The sequence below is a fragment of the Falco punctatus genome (genome assembly GCF_963210335.1).
Source record: "Falco punctatus genome assembly, chromosome: Z".
Lineage (NCBI taxonomy): Eukaryota > Metazoa > Chordata > Aves > Falconiformes > Falconidae > Falco > Falco punctatus.
Genome location: NC_137586.1, coordinates 83,872,370 through 83,896,616, shown reverse-complemented (window position 1 = coordinate 83,896,616; position 24,247 = coordinate 83,872,370). Strand labels below are relative to the sequence as shown.

The following is a 24,247-nucleotide window of genomic DNA, read 5'->3' as shown; positions in this document are numbered from 1 at the left end:
GATATATATATAAAAGTACATAAAAGCTTACTATAAAAGTTAGATACAGTGTTCATACTGCCAGAGGCATTGGTAAAGCTGGCATTTTCCAAAAGAGACTAAAACGTTGATTCTTGAATCCAACTTGATTTCCACATCCAATTCTTAAAAAATTTAAGCAGGTACAAGTTCTGTCAATAGCCTGCAGGAGAAGACTATGTAGTTCATACACCTAAAAATGTTCTTCGCACTCCATACAAAGTAACCTAGCATAATTTTGATGTATTATACAAATACAACTACTCAAAAATAGTTTTGCTATTTAAAAATTATTTTTAAAAGGTAACCTCGAGGCATTATCACTTCTGGTCAAGCTGGCAGAATGAACCAACTGCACGACGCTTAACCACGCCATCACGATGTAACAGTAGTTTAAGATACAAAAAGCATCTTTTAAAAAGCTTCTGCTTAACTGCTAGCAGGTAAAAATATTAATAAAAATTAAAAACATAAATAAAAGCCAAAGCTACTACAAAGTTATTACAGACTCTTCAAATAGACTCCTCTGAGGCATGACTGCTCCTCATATGCACTGGGAATGGCCTGGAAGGACTCGTGTTATCACCAAGAATACACAGCACCTCTGAAAAGTTTCAAAAGCCCTTTTTTCCCTTACAAAGGGGCAAGCTCTGCCTTCTTTATAGCCACCCTTTAAGTACTGGAACACTGTGATGAGTACCCCCAGCCTTCTCTTCCCCAGGGAGAAAAGACCTGAACTCCTTCAGTCTTTCCTCACAGCACAGGTTCTCCAGCTCTTTGCCTGGTGCATCAGTTCTATGAAATTCGAACTAGACGCAAAGAAATACAAAAATATAGCAATACTTGGGACAGCCACCTCTAAGTTATTTAGTAGCAGAGTGGATTCCATGATATTCAAACCTTACATTTTCCTTTTCTTAGTTTTGTCCCACTACTCTTAGCCACGTTCCCTGGCAAATCTTTAAGGAAGGACTCCCAACCTTTGTCATTTATACATATATAGATACTGCTAACTGCTATATAGCTCAGACTACATATGCTTACTACTTTTACACCCCAGCATGCAGTTTTAGAGCTACACTCCCAGCTATTTCATCTTTAACAAAATCCACCCAAACTGTAGAGAGGGGACTGAACCCAAACAGCCATGATTCTTAAGGAGCGACCACACCAACACAAATTTCCTCCTGTGTAACCTGGGTGTTTCCTCCACCTTAAGTACTCTCACAACAAGCTCACTGTGACAGGGCAGTTGTTTCTTAACAGAGGCTGTTGTAACTTTCATTAGATCAGAAATTTGCCAGAAGACATTTTTAGCACTTCTCTCAACTGCTGTTCTCTTGTTTTCATCCCACAACCCAATATGCAGTCTCTAACAAAAGCAGCTGATTCACGTTGGGTACAGAGTCAGGGTACAGCTGTTTGGGGTTTACCATTGTAAAGAGCTGTTTGTGCTTTTATCCTTGCCATTTAACTTGTTTATCTTAGTTTATTTCCTCCAAGCCATATTATTGTACCATTTTCTCAAGCTGAACCTGTCTGCCCACATACAATTTTTTTCAGGGTTCTCCATATCAGTGATAACGCCTCTGGTGTCAGCACAGTATTACCCTTCTGCACTGCTAATGAATGAGGTAAATAAATTCACAGCTTTGTGTGAAATGTAACAGACACTTCGTAACAATCATTATTTTGTCCTTGGTCTGAGTTTACCAACTTTTGGCTAGTATGAGTCTCAATCTGAAAGATTTTATGTATTCTCATATTACATTCATTCAGACCGGAGAGTTTCTCTGTAACCCAAGACTGAATTAGTTTTAAAAGCTAAGCTTCAAGACCCTATATCGAATGTTTTCTAGAAACCCAAATGTCATACTAGTTATACTGCTGCCAACTCCTCATTTTACAAATTTATCATAAAAACAAAATAAGCAAAATGAATCTTGTGCAGTGTATTATTTAAAATGACAGCTGTTTTGGGAAAGCCGAAATGATACTCTCCATTATTTTCTCTTATTTTTCCATTACTTTACCAAAGAGAAAAAACAATTGTCAAAAACATACTTTAGTATAAACATAAACTGATACTATGGCAATTCTACCCCTTTTCCGTATCTCCGCTATGTGAATTTTCTAAAGCACCACAAACAATGCTCCGGGTTCTCATACCCTGCTCTCTCACCTCCAAAATGTCATCACCAGCATAGTAACATTATTAGGTTTTGGAGGGAGTATCAACTGAAGCAGTAAATTTACCTAGTACAAATCTTGCCTATTTTTTTCCTCACTTCTGCTCACTATTCAACTGTTATTATTATCTTAAATGTTCTCATCAAAGAAAGACTAAAGACAATAATAAATCCAAAATACTTCAATATGTTTGGCATGCAGGTATTTTTGTATCCCAGAGTAATGTAAAATGGAGGAGACATAATTTACCTCAATCTGCAAAAGAGGTATACAAAGTCTTTCAAAGACTATGAAAAACAGTAACTATTTTGTATAGGGAAGAATTCCACTAGCAGTTGAAAGCATTTAAGAAACAGGACCTAAATGGTTGTAGTCATAATGGATTAGCCAGATGAAAAGAAGTGGTTAGAAGCATAATGAGAATACAAAGGGAGATCAGCAGTACTTAAGAAAACAAGAACTGCAAGCATATGACAGTAGGATGTAAAATACATGATCACTGTGTATTTTGGAAAAGTATATTATTCACAATTGGAGTTATCAACAATAAGTTAGACGGTCATCAAAAAAGAGTACCGTTGATGCATTCTCTAACATGCACATTTATTACAGAAAACAGATTAATCTTTCCCCGGTGTGGCAGTAAATCACAGAAGAGGAATAACAAACCACAGCAAAAATAGTTACGCAAAGGCATGTTAAATAACATGGCAAACTGGCTTCCGCAGAATCAGAAATACATGCTGATCAACAGATAGTCACAGTTGTCACTGCTGTTTACTCTAGACCAATGTATATTTATTTCACTTGCACACACTGGAGAGTTGTGTAAGGAAAAAAAGGATGGGGAAACATACCTCTGATAAAAATGTCTGGGCTGATTTCTGTGCTCCTACATGGAGCAGATATTCATATACGTACAGTGCTAATCTGAAAAATAAACAGAAATGACAATATTTAGTATTGTGCATTTGTTTGGTCCTCTTCTTCAGAAACAAAGGATTATCAGAAATTTGAGGTGCACTCTATCGCCCTTCACAAACCACTATACACTGAACATGTCAAATCTATTACCTATACCAGAATTTTTAAACTAGACATGTAGGTCAATCTGAGCAGATGTGTTTAAATAGTAATTAACTGAGTACTATTAAAGCCCAAATTTACTTAATGTCAATATTTTAAATATCTGGACAAGTGCCCAGTGAGGTAACAACCGACCTACTGCTGCTCTGTATTTGCCCACTCTATACTGTGCTTACTGTACATACAACATATTTGTAAAGCAACACTGATTATTTTTCCAGATGGTATTTTTTACACGTGGAATGTGTCAAGCTGTTAGCACACTTGAACAATAGCCTGTGTTTATTCAAAGAACATGCAGACTCTGGGCTGCATCTGGAAAATCCCAGCATCCATCCATGGCATGCAGTCCAACCGCATCTCTCAAGCAGAGTGCAAACAGATTTTCAGATTCATTCAGACTTGTGCATCTAGGAGCTCCAATGACAACAGAGCTACAAACGACTGTCACAGCTCCCGAAGGAGCTTCCCAAAACCTGATCTTCAGCACCCAGGCACATCTCCAACCAAGTCCAAAGAGCTGGAATAAGGATCTCACTGCAGAAAGAGGACTCATTCCCCAAATGACTACCCACCACAACTTGGGCTAGGAAGGCCTGTTCCACTTCCCAAAACAGGGGAGGAGCAACAACAACTAATTCCTATTGATACAGGCTACCTAGGCGGGATGTGAATTAGAAAAACAAAGAAGGAACACTTCCTATTGCTCAGCTGACTCTCCAGAGAGGCTCCCGCCTGTCTGCGTGTTTCAAGTCTTCCAAAATGAAAGCTCATTTAAAAGGACGATTTAATAATAATGCCTGGAAATTGTCTATAAAACATTTCAGCTCAAGAAGAGAAAAGAAAGTCAGGCTGTGCCTCTTTTAAATTTGCTAGCTGAACTGTTTTTAAGAAGTAAAATGTATTTGCATGCATTTAGCAATACACCACTATTTTTACCTGAAACATTTTACTATTCATATTCAAAAAAATGTAGAAGCAAAGATTATCTATTTTCCTGTTACTGTTCAAAATGTTATGCAATATTAGACATGATAACTGTCATCATGGCACTGACAGAGTAGTAATTATTACAATAACCTATTAAGTGTGAGATTTTAAAATCTAGGACTGGCATTCCATAAAAATTGTTTGCACCAGATGTTTGTAGATGCAATACACACTACTTGACTGTCTCTCCAACTTCAAAAGCAAAAATGTACTTTTTTTCCTTAAATTAAAAAAAGTATTTATATTCAAGCATCATTCAAGTGACTAGTTTTAGTTTGAAACTTGAGAAGGGCTGTATGCACTTTTTAATTCCAGTATTTTCCAAAAGTTACTTACTAGTTTGTAATGTGCCATATCAACAAACGAAGAGCTCAGTGTGCTAAGCAGAAAGCACTTGTTTCTTCTAATGGAGCACAGTATGATCCAGCGCTTAATAGAAAGCAGCTCAGAGAGAACACAGGGATATGTGCCTTTCTAAGCACTGTGGAGAAAGAGAGGACCACATACTCTCTAGCCTCTCATCCTTTCATCAGTTGTGCTTTTGCACAATTGCACACGTAAAAAAAAAAAAAAAAAGTCACATCTTGACTTAATTCTTCCCAGTTCAACTATCATTGATTTTTAAGCAATAAATGGTTTTAGACAAAATCTAAGACACTAAGACACAGAAGACGGAGAGGAAGGACTTTTTTACAGCAGCCTAGATGACTCGAATACCCAGTAACACTCTGAAGTATCTCATCTGTCTCCCAAGATTCCCATTTTTGTTCTTATCAAAACATGAAGCCTGCCGTCCAGATAAAGGGATTTGTGTGATCATATCCTTTCCGCCCCAGAAAGGAAAGTGAAACAGCACAGAACCCCGGATTTTACTGCAGGCTCACAACCTCCATAGGTCTGCCATCTATTGAAAGCTTTAGCAAATACTGTACCATGATACTCAAACTGACAGCGCAATACTTTAATACTGAGACAGATTTGTAAGTCTCATCCCAGGACTCGTGGAGTCTACCTGCAAAACACGGCACACACAGCCATGCTCCAGCACAAGTCTACATTGCTACCCTGTGCCTGTCTTTGCTGGTCCCAGAAAACAAAGATACTTCAACGCTGTGAAAAAGATAACCCTCAGATTTTGACTTAAATGCACGGGATGTGTTAATCGAGTGTAATTAAAACTGTAACAAGATCTCCAAATCTTTGACATGCGTTATTACATCTTGGTCTAAACATACTACCAGTGAAAAGAAATGGTGCAACAACTGTGTTTATTAAGTAGAGGAGGTAAACATGGCAGATTTCAGAAAAAAGAATTTTAAAATCCCTGGTTTAGGATTCCAAGTTGATCCAGCTGTGATAAATGAAGAGCGGGACCATGCTGGCAGGGGGACTGCCTGGCTTCTGTGACAGGAAAGCTGGGACCACCTTCCACAAACAGATGTGAAACAGAAGGCACAACACAAAATAACCTGATTGGGTCTTATTAGATCTAAATCACTAGTCCATCCCTAGTTATTACACTGTCAAGAAGTCTTCACAGAAGTTAACAACATTATAGCTTCATTCAGAAATAAATGCGTTTACCACAGAGATCAAAAGGAAGATACTAATGTTTTACTGTGTTAATTGCAGCAAAAGTGGAAACTGATGCTCTGAGGAAAGACAGCAAAGAAACCCAAAAAAGAAGCGACACTGTATAACAAGGAGTATTAATAGATAACACAAACTTTAACTACAGCCTAGGACTAGAATAAGATAAAAATTAGGCTACAGTACAAGTACGTAAAATAAACAAATTAATAAACTATGTAACATCTCAGCGGAAGATTAAGCAGATAATACTGAGATGGTCTTCAACACCAAAGGACTTGGATCTGAAGTGGCATTTTAAGCAACAGTTTTTACTCATTAAACTGGTGTGAGAAACCATGTAAAAGCAGCAAGGAGACATATGTCAAATTTTCACATTTGCATACTTGTTGACATCCCATCAGTAATGTGAGGAAGAAATATTTCAAATCAATTTGTGACAGCGCTGAAGTGATTTTTGTTAAGATGTGCCACAGGCCGGAGTTCCCCCCTCCCCACCAAGACGATTACAACACACATTCACTTATGGCCTCGTGATATATTAACTCTATCTGGGGGGAAAAAAAAAAAAAAGTTACTGTCTAGCTCTTACTGCTACAGTGCTCATTTTGCCAACCTGGTGCATTTTGCCAGAAGTTTCTGCTCTAATTGGACAATGCATTCATATATCCTGCAAGTATCTACTGAACTCCAAAGGAAGAACCATTTAAGTGGTTCTAGTCAACCAGTTATCAGAATATTAACAGGTAATAAACAGTAATCGCTCTAACTGTGCTGTAGAAACAAACTTCTTACAGGTTAAGGTGGGAAGACGCAATTAGCTTAATCAGAAATTGCAACCAAAGCTTTGCAGCAGTATGTCCACTGATGAAAACGAGGTGGTAAACTTCCCCAGTTCCAAGTCAAAAGATTAATCTTAACCCAACTTCCCATTCAAGGCAGTGAAAATGCGAAAGCACCAGGTGCACAGCAGCTTGGGTACTGAGTCACGCTCCCTGCTGAACCCCAGCAAGCTTCACTGACTGTATGCAGGGTACTCAATCTCTGCTCAGATGAACATAGGCCTGTATTTATACAGATATTTATTTATACAGATATTTCTAAAGGTAAGTTATTATCAAAAAGTCTTTCAGAAGACAACTTGTCTATACAGGGTAAAAGAGGAGTATCTTTGTTCCATTACATAAGACAACATGTACTGAGAAAGTTTGTCTCTTCATCTAAGTCTGAACTTCAAGTACCAAGTTTGGTTTATTGTTATTTCTAAGGAGACAAAGAGCAAAAGGAGAATGGTTACATTTTTCCATGAACTTCAAAAGCTGGGCTTAGAACAGTATGGAATTGCAATAAATTAGCTTCTGCTTTCTCTTGAAAGCTGCCCAGTAAACCTGCCAGAAGCAGGCAACGATTGCACACAGCTTCATGCAGCTGAGAAGAAGGGCAGTTGCTCTCATTGTTTTATTAGCCACATGTCATAACTAAAAATGTATGTAATTTCACTGTGGGTACAGTGGCGTATAACCATTATCCAGAAAGCTGTAAAATCAATGTGATGGAGCAAGAGCCTGCAGCTCCCCAGCTCTGGCAGCGTGTCAAGGCACAGTCTGGGTGCTGTACCTGCCTTCTGCAGCACTGACAGTCAGCCTACCGCTATGATAAGCAATTGCTGCCTCATCGCCACAAAATCTACAATGGTGAACGACTGCACATCACAGAAATGCCCCTAGATGCTACCACCTCCTCTGCCTGCAACAGATATTATGCTGTTAACATCTGATGCTAGATGCTATAAAAAAAAATTTAAATAATTACCTATAACAGGAATGTTCCAGACCTAAGCATCACCAATATAGATCTAGCATTTTTGGATTGTTAAGACTCAATTTTTTAAAACTATTAATGTATGGAAAATTCTGCATATGACACACCATCCAGTTAACTTTTGGTTTTTTAAATAATAACTAAAAAACACAACGAAACCCAGTAAATCAATATCCATACATAATTTTTACTTTGTGCGAAGAAGAGCAAAACAGCTGAGCAACACGTAAAAGTAGCTCCATAGAAAAGATCCTAAATGTTCCTCTGTTTCAGGAGACTTGTAGTATTCTAGAATCACTTCTTAGACCTATACAGAGAAGCAGTGGTTTTTCTGTTTGTTTCGAAAAGGTATATAGACTTCACTTCAAATCCAGAGACTCCTAGGAATCTCACTAATTTAATATCCCAAATATAAACCTCATTCTCTGGAACAGGAGAAAGTAGTGCTGGATCCATATTTTAAATATAATACAACAGCTAAAAGCGTCTCAAATTTGATGTTTCTTGAACAAATTTTCTTGAATCCATCAATCAAATCAGTATTTTAAAAACTACTCTGTAGCTCTTGATGGCAAGCTAGTTTTTCTAAGTTTCAACTAAGGACAGCTAACTATTTTTTTAGAAAGTTTCATATTTTTAAAAGACATGTATGCCGAACTACCCTTTGACTGCTATCTGATCATACTGACAGTCATATTCCTCCCTCCGTCCCTCTCTCCCTCCCTTATATGTTTATATGCTAATATAATTTTCCCCTGTAAATTTTAATACATTTTTTCATATATACATATGTACATACATATAATCGTTTCCTATACATCTCATCTGAGATTTAGGTAATTCCATCTGCCGTCAGTTATTCATGGTAAGAGAGGACTGGGACAAGAGACCACACGGGCCATGCTAGGTGCAGAAGTGCTTTGGTGCGCAAAGCCAAACTCGGCCGAGTCAACTGGTGCGTACCTCCGCCCAGCTTCCTGGAATGCTGGGAAGATCAATCCGGCTGCAGCATCAAACCTGAGCTATACTCAAGAATTTAGCTATGCTTTTTTCATCTGCTTAGGCAGGTACATTTAACAACGGCCTCGACATTGCATTTATCTGCATATACACCCACAGCACATCAGCTCTCCCGAGCATGCTGCTTCACCTACATATAATTTACATGTTGGTTTGTTTAGCTTGAGGCCAGCAGACTGCTCTTTTTATGCCAGCCTACTGGGTTTTTTCCAGCTCAAAACATAATCTTTGTTAATGTTTGTGCTCTGTATTCTATCAACAATGTGATCAGTTTTCTTAGAAATACCTGGGTATTAAATGAAACCCAAACATGGTCTGCGGAAACTGTATGTCCCAAAGGAGATAACTCTATGTTTGTTCAGCTATGTGCACTGCCTTTTCTGAGAGCTCCCATCACAGCCCTGCAAACACAGGCAACATAAAGGGTATGTGTTCAATATGATTCATGTCCATTTATTTCTTCCTCTCGCTGTAGACAGCAGAAAACATTCTCCTTGTATGCACCTAAATATCTGCACCTTATACATGGTGCTATAATGAACAGTGGCCTCAGTGCCTTCTTTTAGGCTAATGGTACTTTCTGAATACACCGATCCTTCCCCTTGTTTATTCCAGTTTTACAGATAGCAGAAGCCTTCTCCTACCGTGATTCTGGGCAGGTAGACCCACCTCTGGTCTCTCTTCCACTTGATTGCCTGGCTGCAAGTATGCCTTGTTAAGTCTGGTCACCATCCTCTTGATTATATATACTGCTTCAAGTGTTAAAAACAGTGGTAACCTAGTTAAGTGCCCTTTGCCTCTTTTAGAAATTACGGCAGGGCTTTTTTTTCAGTTTATCTGTACACTTGCAACTCACAAATTCTTTGTGTTCTAATTTCACATGCTCTTACTTCCAAACCTCCTGTAGAGTTCAAGCACCAGCATAACTACTTCCAACAACACGTTAACTTGTGCACCAGTATATAACCAAACATTAGGAGTTATCCAGTACCCACTGAGCTTTTTCAAAAGATCACAGATAGGTGCTGCGGTGGTGTGCACCACCATACTTAACGGTATGATTTTACATATTTTCATCTGCTAAGGATGTCTTGGTTTGTGCTAACACATCACACTGCAGAGCGTTGCCCACTTTACTTTCATTTGACTCTGGTTGAATTTCATACTAATTTTTGTCTTGGGTCTCAGCTCGTAGAAATTACTACTGATTCAAAGTACTGCAAAATTACAACACTCTTCAGTAGATTCCATCTTGAATGGGATAATTTCCACTGATTTCCAAATACTTCATCAAAAGGTAGATTTTCTTGATGACCTCTAGGTTTTAAAACAAACACACAAACAAACCCGCCTACAAAAAAAACCACTTTTGTCCTTCTTGCACCTGTGTTCTGCACATACATTCCTTCACAAGATTTTCAGTAGAATTTCACAGCCTTCCTAGGCCATGGTTAAGAAAGAAGTAAGGCTTATGCACCTGAAAGTTTGTCTGTATTTTTGCAGCCATATTTGCTTGTGTAACAAAATAATATACCCTCCTGCAAACCTTAGCTCTCTTGGGCCACTAGAGCTACAGCATTATTCCCACAATATTCCTATGTGAAAGTTGATGAACATCACAAATGTATCAGCAGCTGCAATCTTCATTGCCGTACTTTCATTTGAAAATGACAAATACAAATGAAGACTGAAACATCCTGAAATTAATTCATTTTGTATTTTCGGTGTTTATGGAGCTTCCCTGTGCTCTACGCCTCCAGCCTGCCCAGGTGCCATTTACCTCTGCTTAACAGATCCTGTTCCTGTAGCCGCCCCTCCCCCTTCCTGCCTCCCCCAGCCTGATGTCACCAGCCTAGAAAGCTGAACCATTTGGATATATCATTCCTTGAAGTCACATTACAGACAGTTCTTTGCTATCTATGCGGGCTATCTATGCGGTCTCCCCTCCTTTATCCCCTGCACCTGGTGACAGAGGAAGCAAGACAAGCTCTTTTCGTGCTCTGGCGACCTGCAGAGACAGAGGCAGTAAAACGCCTTTATCATGTAATTCTCAGGGTTGTCCAATGCAAAGCCAATCTGCTGCTCATGCGGCCTTTGTCCTTTTTGCTCCTCATTGAGGGCAAGCTATTTACACTGAAATACGCCAATTCCCTCCCAAACAAAACAGAAAAAGAAGGCTGAATTCACCCAACACCCCACTGACACCGGGGACCAAACCCATCCTCTTCTAAGTACTCTCTCATTTCTTCTCCCCTTCCCAGCTAAGGGATTAGAAAATTAACCCAACCAAAAAAAGTGAACAGTTTTCTGCTCGATGAGTGAGCTGAAGCAGCCTACCAAGGGCAACAGCAGCCACACAGGAGCAGCAAGAAGCTGGAATGCTTATTTTGGCAGTCCTGGACTTGCTAACACAGCTCTGCCTGCACTGTCAATTCCTTCTGCCAGCTAGAATCTTAAATTTCCTATTTTATGAAAATGTATGTATTTTTAAGGTAACCTCTAAGTAGTTTCTTGGGCTTAAACCATATAAACTATCCAACTTACCATAACTATAAAACATACTAAACGGCAGCTAAAAAAATAGTTTCATGACAAAACACGCTTTAAAGTGTAAGATAGAGACTTTCATAAAAATGCATGAGATTCTACCTCTTCCTGATAATAAAGGTGCTAACCGTGGTCTTCCCCGCTGCTTCCAATGGGATATTAACAGGTTTTTACCTATTTTTTCCCCCGGTTTATAATTTGCTATAGTTAATGAGTTTAATGCAATGCATCCTGCCCTGACAGTAAGCAGAGCTAGCAGCATAGAGCTATTACTGTACGGAGAGTCACTGGTAGAGCGAAGCACAGACATGGTCCTTAGCAAAATGCAAACTTTAAAGCATTTTTATATATAAAGTTATACTACAGCATGAACAGGTAGTATACGACATTTCCTTGTAGACTTCAAACTCTTTTTACATATGACAAAAGGTTGCTTTAAAACCCTGTATCAGCAGAAACCAGGCTGACACTGACCCAGGGCACTGCAAACACCAGGTTCCACTGCTCACCGTTTGCCACTTGTCACCCACTGTACTCGAAAGATAACTTAATTTGCAAAATCCGCCACTGACTGAAATGTTTTAAAATCATGTATGAAGAAAAAAATACATTTGTATTTTATACACCAACAGAAAAACAGTGACTGGCTCCTATCCAGCGCCTTGGTAGCACGCACAGGCTGCTGACAATATTGCTGCTGTACAACTGGTGCTTCAGCACTGCTCACCTACAGCACAGGCAGATGATACCTTTTCAAGCTACAAGAGTTAAGAGGTGCTACCGGCTTCAGCAGTTTGTGGTGGTCTTTCAGGTGTCAAAGTGCCTCCACCCCACAGTGAGATGCACTACAGAGTACTGGAGGTGCTGGCAGCCTGCTTCAGTGCAGGGCCAGCCAGGCCACCTCTGATCAGCTCCAGCAGCAACTGCAGCCACATCTTACCTTGCACAGATGCCAGCGAGGGGTTACCGTGGCGCTGTTGTAGTAATAGCTCCATGCAGTGGAGTAATAGTATCTTAAAATATTACAGCTGTTCCTAAAGCAGCTGCCTACCTTGAGGCAGGAAGACGTCCCCTGTTCACAGCAGCACCAGGACAAGGCTGAGAAGGAAGAGGAAGCACGACTGTAGCTCCCCAAGGATGAGTTAGACTTGTCTCAGATCCGCACTGACTGGACATGCAGTGCCCAGCTGCCCCACAAATCAAACATCATGTAATTTGATTTTCATTCATATGAAGAAAACAGTATTTCTGAGTATTTGGCTCCCAGATGAACCCACGTTTTCAATAGTAGCTTTCCCAGCTCTTCCCACAAAGTATAGATTTAATGTCTTATTAAATACAGTGGGTGGGTCAGGAACATTGAAGATTACCAGGAATCACTGCTACTGAAACCTAAAGTCCTCTCTGCAAGGCTGCAGGGTGAGACACTAGATTAGAATCTCACTTGTGGAAATACGAAGTGCACAAGTGGAAGAGGAGGACCCCGGTGAGTACCACTGACAGGCTGGAGGTCTCACACTGCTGGTTTCCTTTGTGAGAGCCCTGATTAATGTCAGCCGGATTCCCACCCGCCCCCACCTCCCCTTCTTTTACAGCACATCACAGTTAAACCCAGTTGCAGATAATTAGTCAAATAAAGATTGTATCGCTCCTTCCCACTCACTGCCTCCTCCTGTTAGGTTTTTAAACTCTGTTAAGAACAAACTCTGTACTTGGAGGTTGGCAGGACGCTCCAAGAGCTCCCTTCCAGGTTTCACAAACTGGCATGTTACTGAATGAATACAGCAGCATGAGTATCAATGTCCCTACAAGCTGATGGGGCTGACAACTGGTAACAGACATGAATCCAGTCATCTCCCTGGGAGGTCATCGAGCTGATCCTGCCCAGACTTTTGGCACAGCCATATGGCAACCCACAAAGAACAAAGAGCTGAAGGATGTGGCTTCAGTGAGCAGCATACAGCTGTGGCGCTTTCCACTGCCCACAGATCTCCTGTAAAAGGCTCAAGGTTTTGGAGAGAAGACATGTGAGTTTAGTGGCCGGATTAGATGAAATCCATGTCAGACTTAACTCACAGAATCTTTCCTGAACTTCATCACAAGTTTCCTGTTGGAACCAAACAGTCAAAGACTAAGTATAACTAACACTCCGGGGATGGCAGGTTATCTCAGTGGCAAGCTGAAATAATGAACATTAGCACAAAAGAATAAAACAGTAGACTTCCAGGAACCACAACCAATCATGAAGCAGAGAACTGGTCTCATGCAGGAAGGGGAGAAAGCAAGGATGAAGAGACAAGCAATAACAAGTCACCTCATGAATCTTACGGGAATCATATGTGATGAGAAAACTGAGGATGAATTTCCCAGAGTATCTATCTAAAAAGTAATGGTGGAAAGTAATGAATATGACTGACTATGAAATGGTAACATTTCCTTCTGGAGAGATGTAGTTCTGAAAGCATCAGGGTAAAGCTAACACACCTCAAAAGTCAAAAATTCTGGGAACTGGTAGAGTTTCTTCAAAAAAAGATAACCTGAAGGAAAAAAGTGCAAGACAAACATCAGGTAATTCAGACTATATTAAAAAACTCAATGGCAAATATCAATGGAAGACAGACAGGAAATTTTAAGAGGTTACTCCAGCTGCATCAAAAAAAACTCACTGGTCCAAGAAAAAGGTGCAACAACAATGAAGAAAGTAAAGGCACATAACAGTATCAAGGAACAAGACAACCACGCAAGTGACAAATGCAGAAAGGCAAAGTGCCAAATGAGTTTCAGTGAGCAAGAACATTAATAAGGCAGCAAGAATGAAGCCTATACCGCCAAAGAACGGGAATTCCACTATTCAATGCAAGAAGTGTGTAAAGCACTGAGAAGGTAGAGAACTCTGAAGTCCTGGTGCATGCTTTGTTTCTACCTCCACAAAACAGCAGAAGCAATCATTACTACTTAAGTACAACAGGAATACACACAGCAGGAGAAAACAAAAGGTTAAAGATCAGCTTAGCCAGACAGCTGTACTACAGGGAGAGGGCTGGAGCACGTGGCCTCAAGAGTGCTAAGAAATGAGCCAAAATGTTTTCTGAACTTGGAAGAACTTAAGAGTCAAATGTCTTTTGAAAAGAAAAAAAGAAAGGGCCCAGGGATTTACACCCCACTCAGAAGTAATCCTTATCACCAATAAATTTCACTTCTTTGGCCCAGATGAGCCACGAACATGACACTGGCTCTGTTTCTCAAGAACAGATCCCATGAATTCTACTTCAGTAAAATCCCAATCCCTTCTCTGCTAGAAGATTCAGCACTGCGAGACATGGGGAACGCAGAGCGCTACCTCGGGGTAAATCGCGCTGCCCTCCGCCAAGAGAGGCATCCAGTGCCTGCACCTCGCGGTGCCCCAGGCACGGCAGCTTTTGGTGCAGCACTGAGAGGCCGCGACCAGCTTGCTGGTACCAGGCAGTGTTCGTTGGGTTGCCAGCATGGGGTCACCAGTGTGTATTATTTTTCCAACGCCACTGCTCTGCAAAAGCTGAAGCGTGTACTCCCGTACTCCTGAACACCTTGACAATGCAGGTATGAAGGGGGGAAAAAAGTAAGCTTTTTCTAAAGCCCATCCCCCTCCTCGCCCAGTTCAGAATGGCTTCCTGTATTTGTTTTGGGGGATGGGTCATTGCTTTGGATGCTTTGTGATTCCAGAGCTGCAGAAGACGCGATGACATGAACTTTTATGCAGTTCCTTCATTCCTTCTGAGCCAGTTTCTTTGCAGAGGTCATGAAGGCTGCCTGCCTGCGTAACAGTGCACTGAATGGTACAGGCTCAAGCAACATCGAACAGCTGAGGCCGCCAGGAAAAGCAGCTTTCAAGGGTATACTATTAGTTTCCCCCTTCTGAACTTCGGGGCCCAGCAGATGGCAACTAAACATCTGCCTGAACCATAAAGTTTCCCTTCCAAAATGGCAGCTATGATGCTAGTCCCTGGTAATAATCACAGCAGGCTTTAAGACTGACAGTAACGCTGGGTGAGAAGTTCTGCACAGGGCACTGGGGTGGAAGAACTCAAGGCATTTCTCTAATAAGAAAAACAAAACAACAGCAACCACCCCAGCCAAAAGACAGTCTTTGTACGTACAGGTGTAAGTGTACATACAGAAATTTGCAGTACACATAAACCAGCCCTGCAAAACTTCATGTACAGTACTCCTTCTCAAATCACTGCCATGTTCACCCGCAGGACGACTGCACACAATTTGATATATCAAACCTACCAACTGCCATATGGCTGCCAGCCCTGCAACACCTGTCCGCTAAATTCTCACACATCTGGCTAACCTGCTAGAAGGGTTTAAGCATGTGCCTGCTACTCCTCCCCTTGGCCAACAGACACGCTGAGCAGACAGCTGGAGGTAGTCTCTTGCTGCTCCCCAAACTGGATCATGGCCAAGAAGGATTAGCCAAGACCCTCCGCTTACTCAACATTTCCACTCAGCTACAACTCCAGATAAGCTCAAGCACCCACCCGCAAGCTACAGTTCATGCATGACAGGTTTGCTGAGCTTCAAGTCCTCTCTCAAACTGCCCAGAGGATAGCCTGCTACCCAAATACATGTATTTTACAACTTTACAGATAATTTGCTTAGACTCCAAACTGAAAGTTACCAAAATATTTTCTTTTGAAATGCAGCTCATAAAAAACCCCATAGTTTCAACATCCTCCCTCATTTTTTTATAGTGAAAATACTTTCCAAACAGATAGAATTTCATCAACAGAAGGGAGAGATTTGAAAATCTGGCTAACAAAGAGTTGCTCCACCAAAAAAAAAACCCAACCAACCAACAAAAAAACAGCAACAAAAAAATACCCAGCAACAGTAAAATCCTGCAGCTGTGAAGCTATACAACCAAATGTTTGACCAGCAGTCTAAATAAACTTCAGTAGCAAATCTCAAAATTGCTTCTACTTGCTGGTCTTTGGAAGGAAGAAACCAGATACTGGACAAAAGGGATTCAAAGTATTTGATTCCATACTGACTGCTCATGTCTAGTGGAAAAATTCATACAGTATTGTCTTTCCTCTTAATCAAAACAGGGGGGAAAAGCAAACAACTTCTCATACAATCTCTAGCTAAGCACTTCTTATTTCTAAATTAAAATACAAAGGACATAAGCATAAAATAAGACTGCAGTTCTACCATGTGCAATTCTACACAGTGGCTGCAATGCTTTTACCAATTACAAATGCATTTCTGTACAGTACATATTCAATTCAGAAAAGGTTATCTCACATTTGGCTCACACTGGAAAATAGAAAATTCCATTTTCTCAGGTTTTTAAGTAGGTATTACTAGAATAGGATAACCCATACTGGATTCAGTTTTTAAGTTAACTTCATTGATACCTCATAGGCAGGCAAGTCAGTAAATACAGAATGTAAGTCAATGTCATACTACCAAGATGCAATTGCTGCGGTAGAAGAGTAAACAGTCAAACAGGGGGGCTTCAACACGCCATCGACAAGGTTTCAAGATGCCAGGAGCTGGCACTGGAAGGAAAACAAAGATCAGGAGGAAAGAAAAACAAAAAAGGGGGGGCCGTGGTCAGGACACGGGGTGGGGGACACTACCAAATCCAGATGGGTTCTTTGCAGCCGAGCAATTTAAGCTTCCAGAAATGAGTATCAAGGCTTATGCTTCAATAAACTGATGGATCCCAACACTGCACACCTATTAACATAGCTGAATGAGTCCACACCTGACCCCAGCTACGGACGGGAGTTATGGGAACACCATTCAAATCACTAAGATCCTTGGGGACTACCATCAGTGGCATACCAAGCGTAGCAAAGGAGTATGTAGAACTGTCAGTTTGTGACCAAAAGGAAAAAGATAGTGAAGATGTCTTAATGGACTCAAAGCTTTACAATTTAAAAATACTTGTGGACTCATGAGCTCTACACAAGAACTTTAGGTATGGTAGTTTGTTAAAGACAGTTTCAGAAGACATTTTCCAAAATATGGTCAGTGATAAAGCATTTACCTACCACATTCTCTGTAGTAATAGTGCAAAAAAAGATTAGCCTTTAAAAGGTACTCAAAAATGCTTTATTTAATGTAAACACTACTTTGCCTATTGCTGAGTTCCTGAGCAGCATTTTTAATTTCTTCAGTGACATTTTAAAGATTTCTGATCAAACTGCTTGAGAACACAGAAAAGTTGATTAAAAACTTGCACAGCTTTCACGTGTTTTTTATTTCTCACTTGAATATCAATATTAATATTCAGCAAATATTTATATTTAAGATGCTGTTTACACACTATTTGAAATTTTCTTGAGCTATTTATATGGTTTTAAACAGATCTAATCTCAAGCCACAAAGCTACGCTCACACACACACACTGCAAGATATCCTATGCTTCATTTATTACCTTCATCATCCTTTCTTTATTCTCTAGGTTTGTTACCAGGAAAAAATAAATAACATCTTGAATTACTCCAGAAACTCTTAAAGAGAGGATTCCAATGTAAAAAGCAGTAATCTGCTCAGCATATGAGTTACAAATAGCAGAGAGCAGGAGATCTATCTTGCTGAACCTTACCCTAAACAACACTACCTGAAGAAGCAAGGGAAAAGAGACTTACTTTTCATTACTGTGTCTTCTTCAGTCTACCAGCATTATCTCTACTAAGCTGTAATGAGATGTTGGTACTACCAGGGGTGGGAAAAGGGAGGAGCGGAAGCTTTAAGACTCCTCCAAAGATACTGCGTAAGTTGCTTCAAGTACCAAGGGATGAAAAAATCTAGCAAGATTCTTTCACTCTTTACACCAACCATGTATTTCTTTTTACCAGCTTACATAAATAAATCATTTTATGCTTCCCTGTTTCATGTTTTATACACAGAAAATAAGGCTGAACACATCAGAATTTTTCAGACACAACCACTTCACTTTAACAATGCATAGTGATCAAATTAGTACGAAACTGTAATTTTATGTTACATAAAACTTTCAAATGGTAAATTAAGAATATGCAACAAACTATACCCTCTTTCAGCATGTACATGCTTTTTCCAAATAAACGTTAATTCAGATTTCTGAATTACTGTGAAGAAAACTATGAGTGAAGAAAATTCTATTAAACTTGCAATGAATAGCATTAAAGGGAAAAGACAGGCAACACTTGTGATTCATTACTGAACTTTCCTGTTTCTGCGTTAACTGTTCCCTTGAAATTAAATGGGAGTAAAAAAACCCTAAAATTTCACTTCTCACAAAAAAAAAAAAAAACAACCACCAAACAGATTAAATCAGTGGGCTTACAAATCACTGTATTTTTGTGGTACCATGATAGCAGAATGATGGTTGCAAAACAGACTGTTTGTAAAAATCTTTATCATTTGGATGAGAAGTTACCGCAAGTCCACGAGAGTGTCTCTAACAACAAAACTGCCTCTTTTCCACCATTAAATTTCAGTAAGATTCGGCAACACAAGGAAGAAACCAACCTCTGCACAAAATTATCTCCCCACCTGCCAAACAAAAACAGTTCACTTTCTTCTTGGTTTGTTCTTGGGGGTCCTGTATAAACCACAAATACTTGAGACTGAACACAGATGACTGAGACAAGAAAGTCCACTTGGAAAATCTCTGCCCAGTTTATCTCTGGAGCGAGTAAGCTGTATGCTCGCCTTGGTTATCTTCCAGCGGTATAACACACACATAGGCAAAACGGAAAAGGTTGGGTAGCACTTGTAGAGGTTGAGGAACTTCCATCATCGGAGGTTTTCAAGACAAGCTAAATAAAGCTCTGGCTGACCTAATCTGTTCATGATGGACACACCTCAAGGAAAACAACTGGACTACAGGACCTCCACGGGCCTCCTCTGACCAACATCTCTATGTTTTTATAAACTGTTTCCCAAGAATGCCTTTGCATCATCTTCCCTCTTACTTCATCACATACAGCTTGTTCAGTACCCTACTGCTCCACGACAAATCCAATCATTCACAGTTGAGTCTTGACTTCACACATCTCTTCGATCACACATGATGCTTCTCTACAGAGCCATTCCAGCGACAAGAAAAATCAGCTTACAGAAGAGAGGATACAGCAGTGCGACTACATCAGGGAAGAGACTCAAATCTCCTCTTCCACCGAATGGCTGGAGGAAACCTCATCCCAAACACACATTAGAAAAGGGTTTCCCAAAAGTCTAAGTGCTTAACATCCTTCAGATCTGTCTCACGCTCAGCAGAGACAGACCAAAACAGAGAAAGGACAGACTACACCTAATCAGAATGAAAAAAATCAGTTATCATTAAGGAAAAAAGGACTAGGAAGGAGCACTATGAAGAGCCACCTTCCCCACGACTGGAAGAAAAAGCTTCATGATATCTCTGTCATATTAACGTAGTACAATCTGAAATTTATCTGCAAGAGATTCCCTCCTTCGAATAAAAGAAAAAAATTAGAAATAGATCTCACAAAAAAGAGCACACATATACACAAAACTGCATTAAATGCAAGATTTGCATTTTCATCAGCAGCCGGCTGCATTAAAACCAAAGATAAACAAAACATAACTGCCTATTTAAATACAGAAATTAATTTTCATTAGGAATACCATTTTTAACTCTCAACCTGACTCAAAATGTACTCAAGTTACAATACCCTACTTTATCTTCCAAATTATTGATGCTCAACTTGGTCCTATGTCTACTTAGAAAACATACAAATTAGTTTTTTAAATTTCCTTTTATTAGTATGTTACAAGAAGACAGCTTGTCAGCACAGCACCAGACATTCACAGCTCTGGATTTCACTGTCACCTCAGAAAGCCAACTCTGCTTCATGCCCCTCAGCAGAGTTCTACTAGAGGGCTGGAGTCCTGGAATTATATTCAGTATTAAATATAAAGTATTTATAAATCCTTATTAAGTAAACTAAATGTTTAATATAGATTTTAACAAAAGGTCATTTGTTACGGATTTTAGTGCAGCAGTTAGATAAAACACTGTCTTTTAACACCTTCTACTGTGTGCTTACTGCCATATATAATGCACACTCTTCATGCCTGTAAACCTGTTTAATAACAGACATTAATTATTTATTAGCCCTCTATAAACAATTTATAAATGTATCCTTACTATAAAGCATGACTGGCCTGGCCTTCACTTCCACAACCAAAAGAGTCTGCAGTATTTTAACTGCTGCATTAAGAAGTAAATTCTTACAAAGAACTTAACAGTGATACACATTTTACGATACAGAAATACAACCGAATAGCATATCCTACCATTTATCTCAGAATTCAGTAATATGCAGTGGACTTCCCAAAAACATATGTGACTTGGTTACAATGCCACTGTAAGTGAAACCAGAATCACGTTTAGGCACAATTAAAAGACGCTTTTCATACCTCTGTCATGCAATGACTGAATAAATTTATTTTTTCAGCTTGGGCAACTAACAACCCAGTTTTGTGAGGACAGGAGGTGCTATCCAGGTAGGCTGCCTTCGTACTCCATCACCAATGAACCGAAGGCAAATTTTAATACCAAATTCCTGGCAAGAGCGTGTCCATATGCCAAATTCTTCTGAATATCCCACCCTCCAGCTCTGTGATTGGCATGCATCATTTCAGGTAGGCAGCTAAAATGACAGGTTCGTACCACGTATCATTTATAAAACTCGCATACAACCTCATTGCCCCAACACTGGACTATGACCATCTTTTGTTTTCCTCCACACTGTTCAAGACATCTTTCCTGCTTCTCTGGGTCACCTGCTGTTGGCACTACCCATCTCCAGAACCAGCGGCTCAGCACCAGGGTGCTCACATGCAGGTAACGCTAGATGCTGGAAAGCCTGCACAACCACGCTGCTACCTCTCCAGGCACATACAGGTTGGACAGTCTTAGCAGTACTCTTTTTAACAGGATTGCCTCAGCGAGGCTGCCTAGGATCTCTTGCTTGCTCAACAGGGAGTGAAAATTTTAGGAAAACGGTGTATTTTGCCACTCTAGGTTTTAAACACAGACTTTGCAAATAGGACTGTATGTTAACCGTGTGTCAATCTTCACTTTCAGAGTAGCTGACATTCTATATATTTTTAGCATTAAAATCAGTTATTAGTTTTAGTATGTATAAAGCATTCTGTGACTCCTGGCACTGCACTGACTTGCTTTTACTATAAATGTTGTTATTCTTACATGAGAATGGCATTGAATTTAAAGCAAATACAGCATAGCAAAATGCAAGAAAAGTTGCTTAATAGCAAGACACAAGGAACAACACTTTCTTAAGTTTTCAAGACCACTGTTTGCACCTCCCTTCCCTGTTTTTTTTCTGCAACTCAGTAAATGAGTAATCAACCACAGCTTTGTAACAGTGCTTAGACTTGCAGCACGTTTTTTTTTTTATTAAACTTGGAATTTTCATTACAGAAGACATCCTTTCTGAAAAACACTAGTAGATCTAACGCGACCTAAGCAAACTGTTGGAACATCAAATCCACATGTCAGTGGTGCTACAGGTGTCACTTGTGCTGCCCACCTTTGAAAGCAAATTCTGTTGAAGAACAACAACCAGCTGCAAGTGAGACCACATGCAAAAAAAACCCCAAACAAACAACCCTGATATCAGGAATAATGCAGCATGGCCTCTTAACTTGTTCCCAGCAGTCTGGATTCATTCAGGAAAGAAACACTGCACCAGGGAAAATAAAATACAAAAACTAAGGCTGGCAGTGTAAAATTAATTCATGCAGCTCAAGATTACTCATCTATTTTAAGTCAATGAGAAAATACGAATCACAAGGCTGCTCTTTGTACATATGAAACATGTCTGTCTTAAATAATGTCTTTTTCAGACCTAAATTCTGCCTTTTATGTACCATCTCAATGTGAAAGCAAACAGATAAAAACAAGTTCTTGCCCATATGAAGTTCACAGGGAAGCTGACAAAGGAACAACTACATAATTGGAACAGAAGAGTAAAGTCTGAAGTTCATAAACAAAGAGAGACTAATGATTTGCTTTGTAAGATATGAGAGGGAAAAGGAAAACCACCAACATAGGCGACAATACCCATGTACATTCAGGTAAAAGAAAACACAAGGGAAGTACAGACACTGAGAAATAACCACAGGATTACGCACAACATTATGAAGCATTTAAGATCCTCAGGTCAAGACAGCCGAAACCGGCTGGACAGCAGTACCAGGTGGGAACTCAAAGAGCAGATACAGAGCTTACAGCAGCAGGAAAGAACACAGCACTAACGTCATGACAACACTGGGGAGGCAAGGAACTCAACATCCTCTGCTGACCTCTTCTGATCTCCTTCTACCAAGGCAAATTCAGTGCTAATACAGCAGACATAGGTATGCAGAGAACACTGGTGTATTCACAGATGATCATACCCATACCGGTGATGTAATCTTTTTATTGCTTGGTCAACAAGCCAATTCCAGGTGGAATTCCGAGTCACTAAAAAGGTCTTCAGCACTCTTCAGGGTGATGAATACAACTTTCCAGCACTTGATCATGCAGCTATCCAGTCCTTTGAAGATCAGTCCCTGGAGGTATGCAGCTCTGACTAGCTTTGAAGATGTCCTTAAATTATAATACAACAATCATACATGGGGAAAAAGTTGTGTGTATGGGAATAATAACTGAACAAGCAAAACTGAGATAAAGCAAGTCCAAGTGAAACTCAAGACAATCCCAGCAGATCAGCAGTTAAAAGCTGCTCATTATTTTGGAATGTGTTCCTCTCACAGTGCTTCTGACCTAAACAACGTGCTTGCTTTTTAGAAGATGGCTACTCAATGGTTCCTCATTGCTCTCGCTCTCCCAAGAGACCTCAAGCCTTGCTGTCATAATCACAATAAAAGGTAAAAGGACTTTTTAACCAAAAAAAAAGACTTTAAAAACCAAAAAAAAAGACTCAGAAGTCTTGTGCCCCAAAGAAAACGACAGAGGGCCAAGACCTAAAATTATATGCCCTTGAAAACAGTGTAAGGGACAAGAGGTAGGTAACTGTAACTGCATCAGTCAAGAAACTGCAACAGATGGAGAGATGCACTTGGAAGCACATTAATCTCTAGTATTTTCTGCCAGACTATGAAGTCTCTCTTCATCCCTAAAAATGCGGAAATGGGGCAGAGGGATCGAGAGTGGGGTGGAGGGTGGGAAGGAAATAGTTGGAGACACACCAGTTCTTGCTAGGATTAAAGTAAAAGAAGTCTGTGGCCCTACAGAGCCTGCCTTTATGTAATACTTCCAATGGGAATCCTGCAATTTCCCTAACTCTCCCTGCAGATGCAACAGCCATGGAACAGAAAGGTAATTCTTAATACATTTTTTTTTTTCCAAAGTAGCTTGTTACTGGCATCAGCCATCAGGCTGGATTTAAGCCCCACGAAGTGTTGAAATTTGATGGCGAGCAAACTCTGAATGGCCCTTCACCTTCAGCTTCCGACGTTTACCTTCTACTAGGCTTTTTGCCAAGACCTCCTTACAATCACAAAAAAACGTTTTTATCAACAGCATCTGTTATGGCCAACAATGGAAAGAAAGGCTCTCCTCACAAAGCCCACACCACACAACCCCCACCTCCACACACAGAGAGCAAAGACCCCACTGGTGCACAGCAAGATAATCCTGGCTGTTGTCACCAGGACCACAGGTTTCTTGTGTGGCAGTTTTGACGGAGGGGATACAATTTTGCCACACTCGCTAAGTGGTGATGGTACAGCCCAGCTCCATGGAAAGCAAATACTAAAGATGAGTGATTCCCATCCTTATTCCTACAGGTCAGTGCTCTGACAGCACCCTGCGGGTGGTTGGGGGTGGGGCGGGGGGGTGCTGCTCACTGTAAACCACCCAGCACGCAGCCAGTTCACTTTCAGACTGCATCGCCCAGATCCAATCGGTCATGCTCCACTTACCCTTACACCTTGCCCAAGTTCAAAGTAT

General features: G+C 40.3%; 1 protein-coding gene across 4 annotated transcripts in view; it reads right to left on the bottom strand.

The window, feature by feature from the left end:
- The window catches only part of SSBP2 (single stranded DNA binding protein 2), a 177,957-nt gene that overhangs the window by 130,856 nt on the left and 22,854 nt on the right, over window positions 1-24,247 (bottom strand). For all 4 annotated transcript variants that reach the window (XM_080372561.1, XM_080372562.1, XM_080372563.1 and 1 more), the window contains exon 2: window positions 3,066-3,138. In XM_080372561.1, the coding sequence (XP_080228687.1) occupies window positions 3,066-3,138 (73 nt within the window). The remainder of the gene's footprint in view (window positions 1-3,065; window positions 3,139-24,247) is intronic.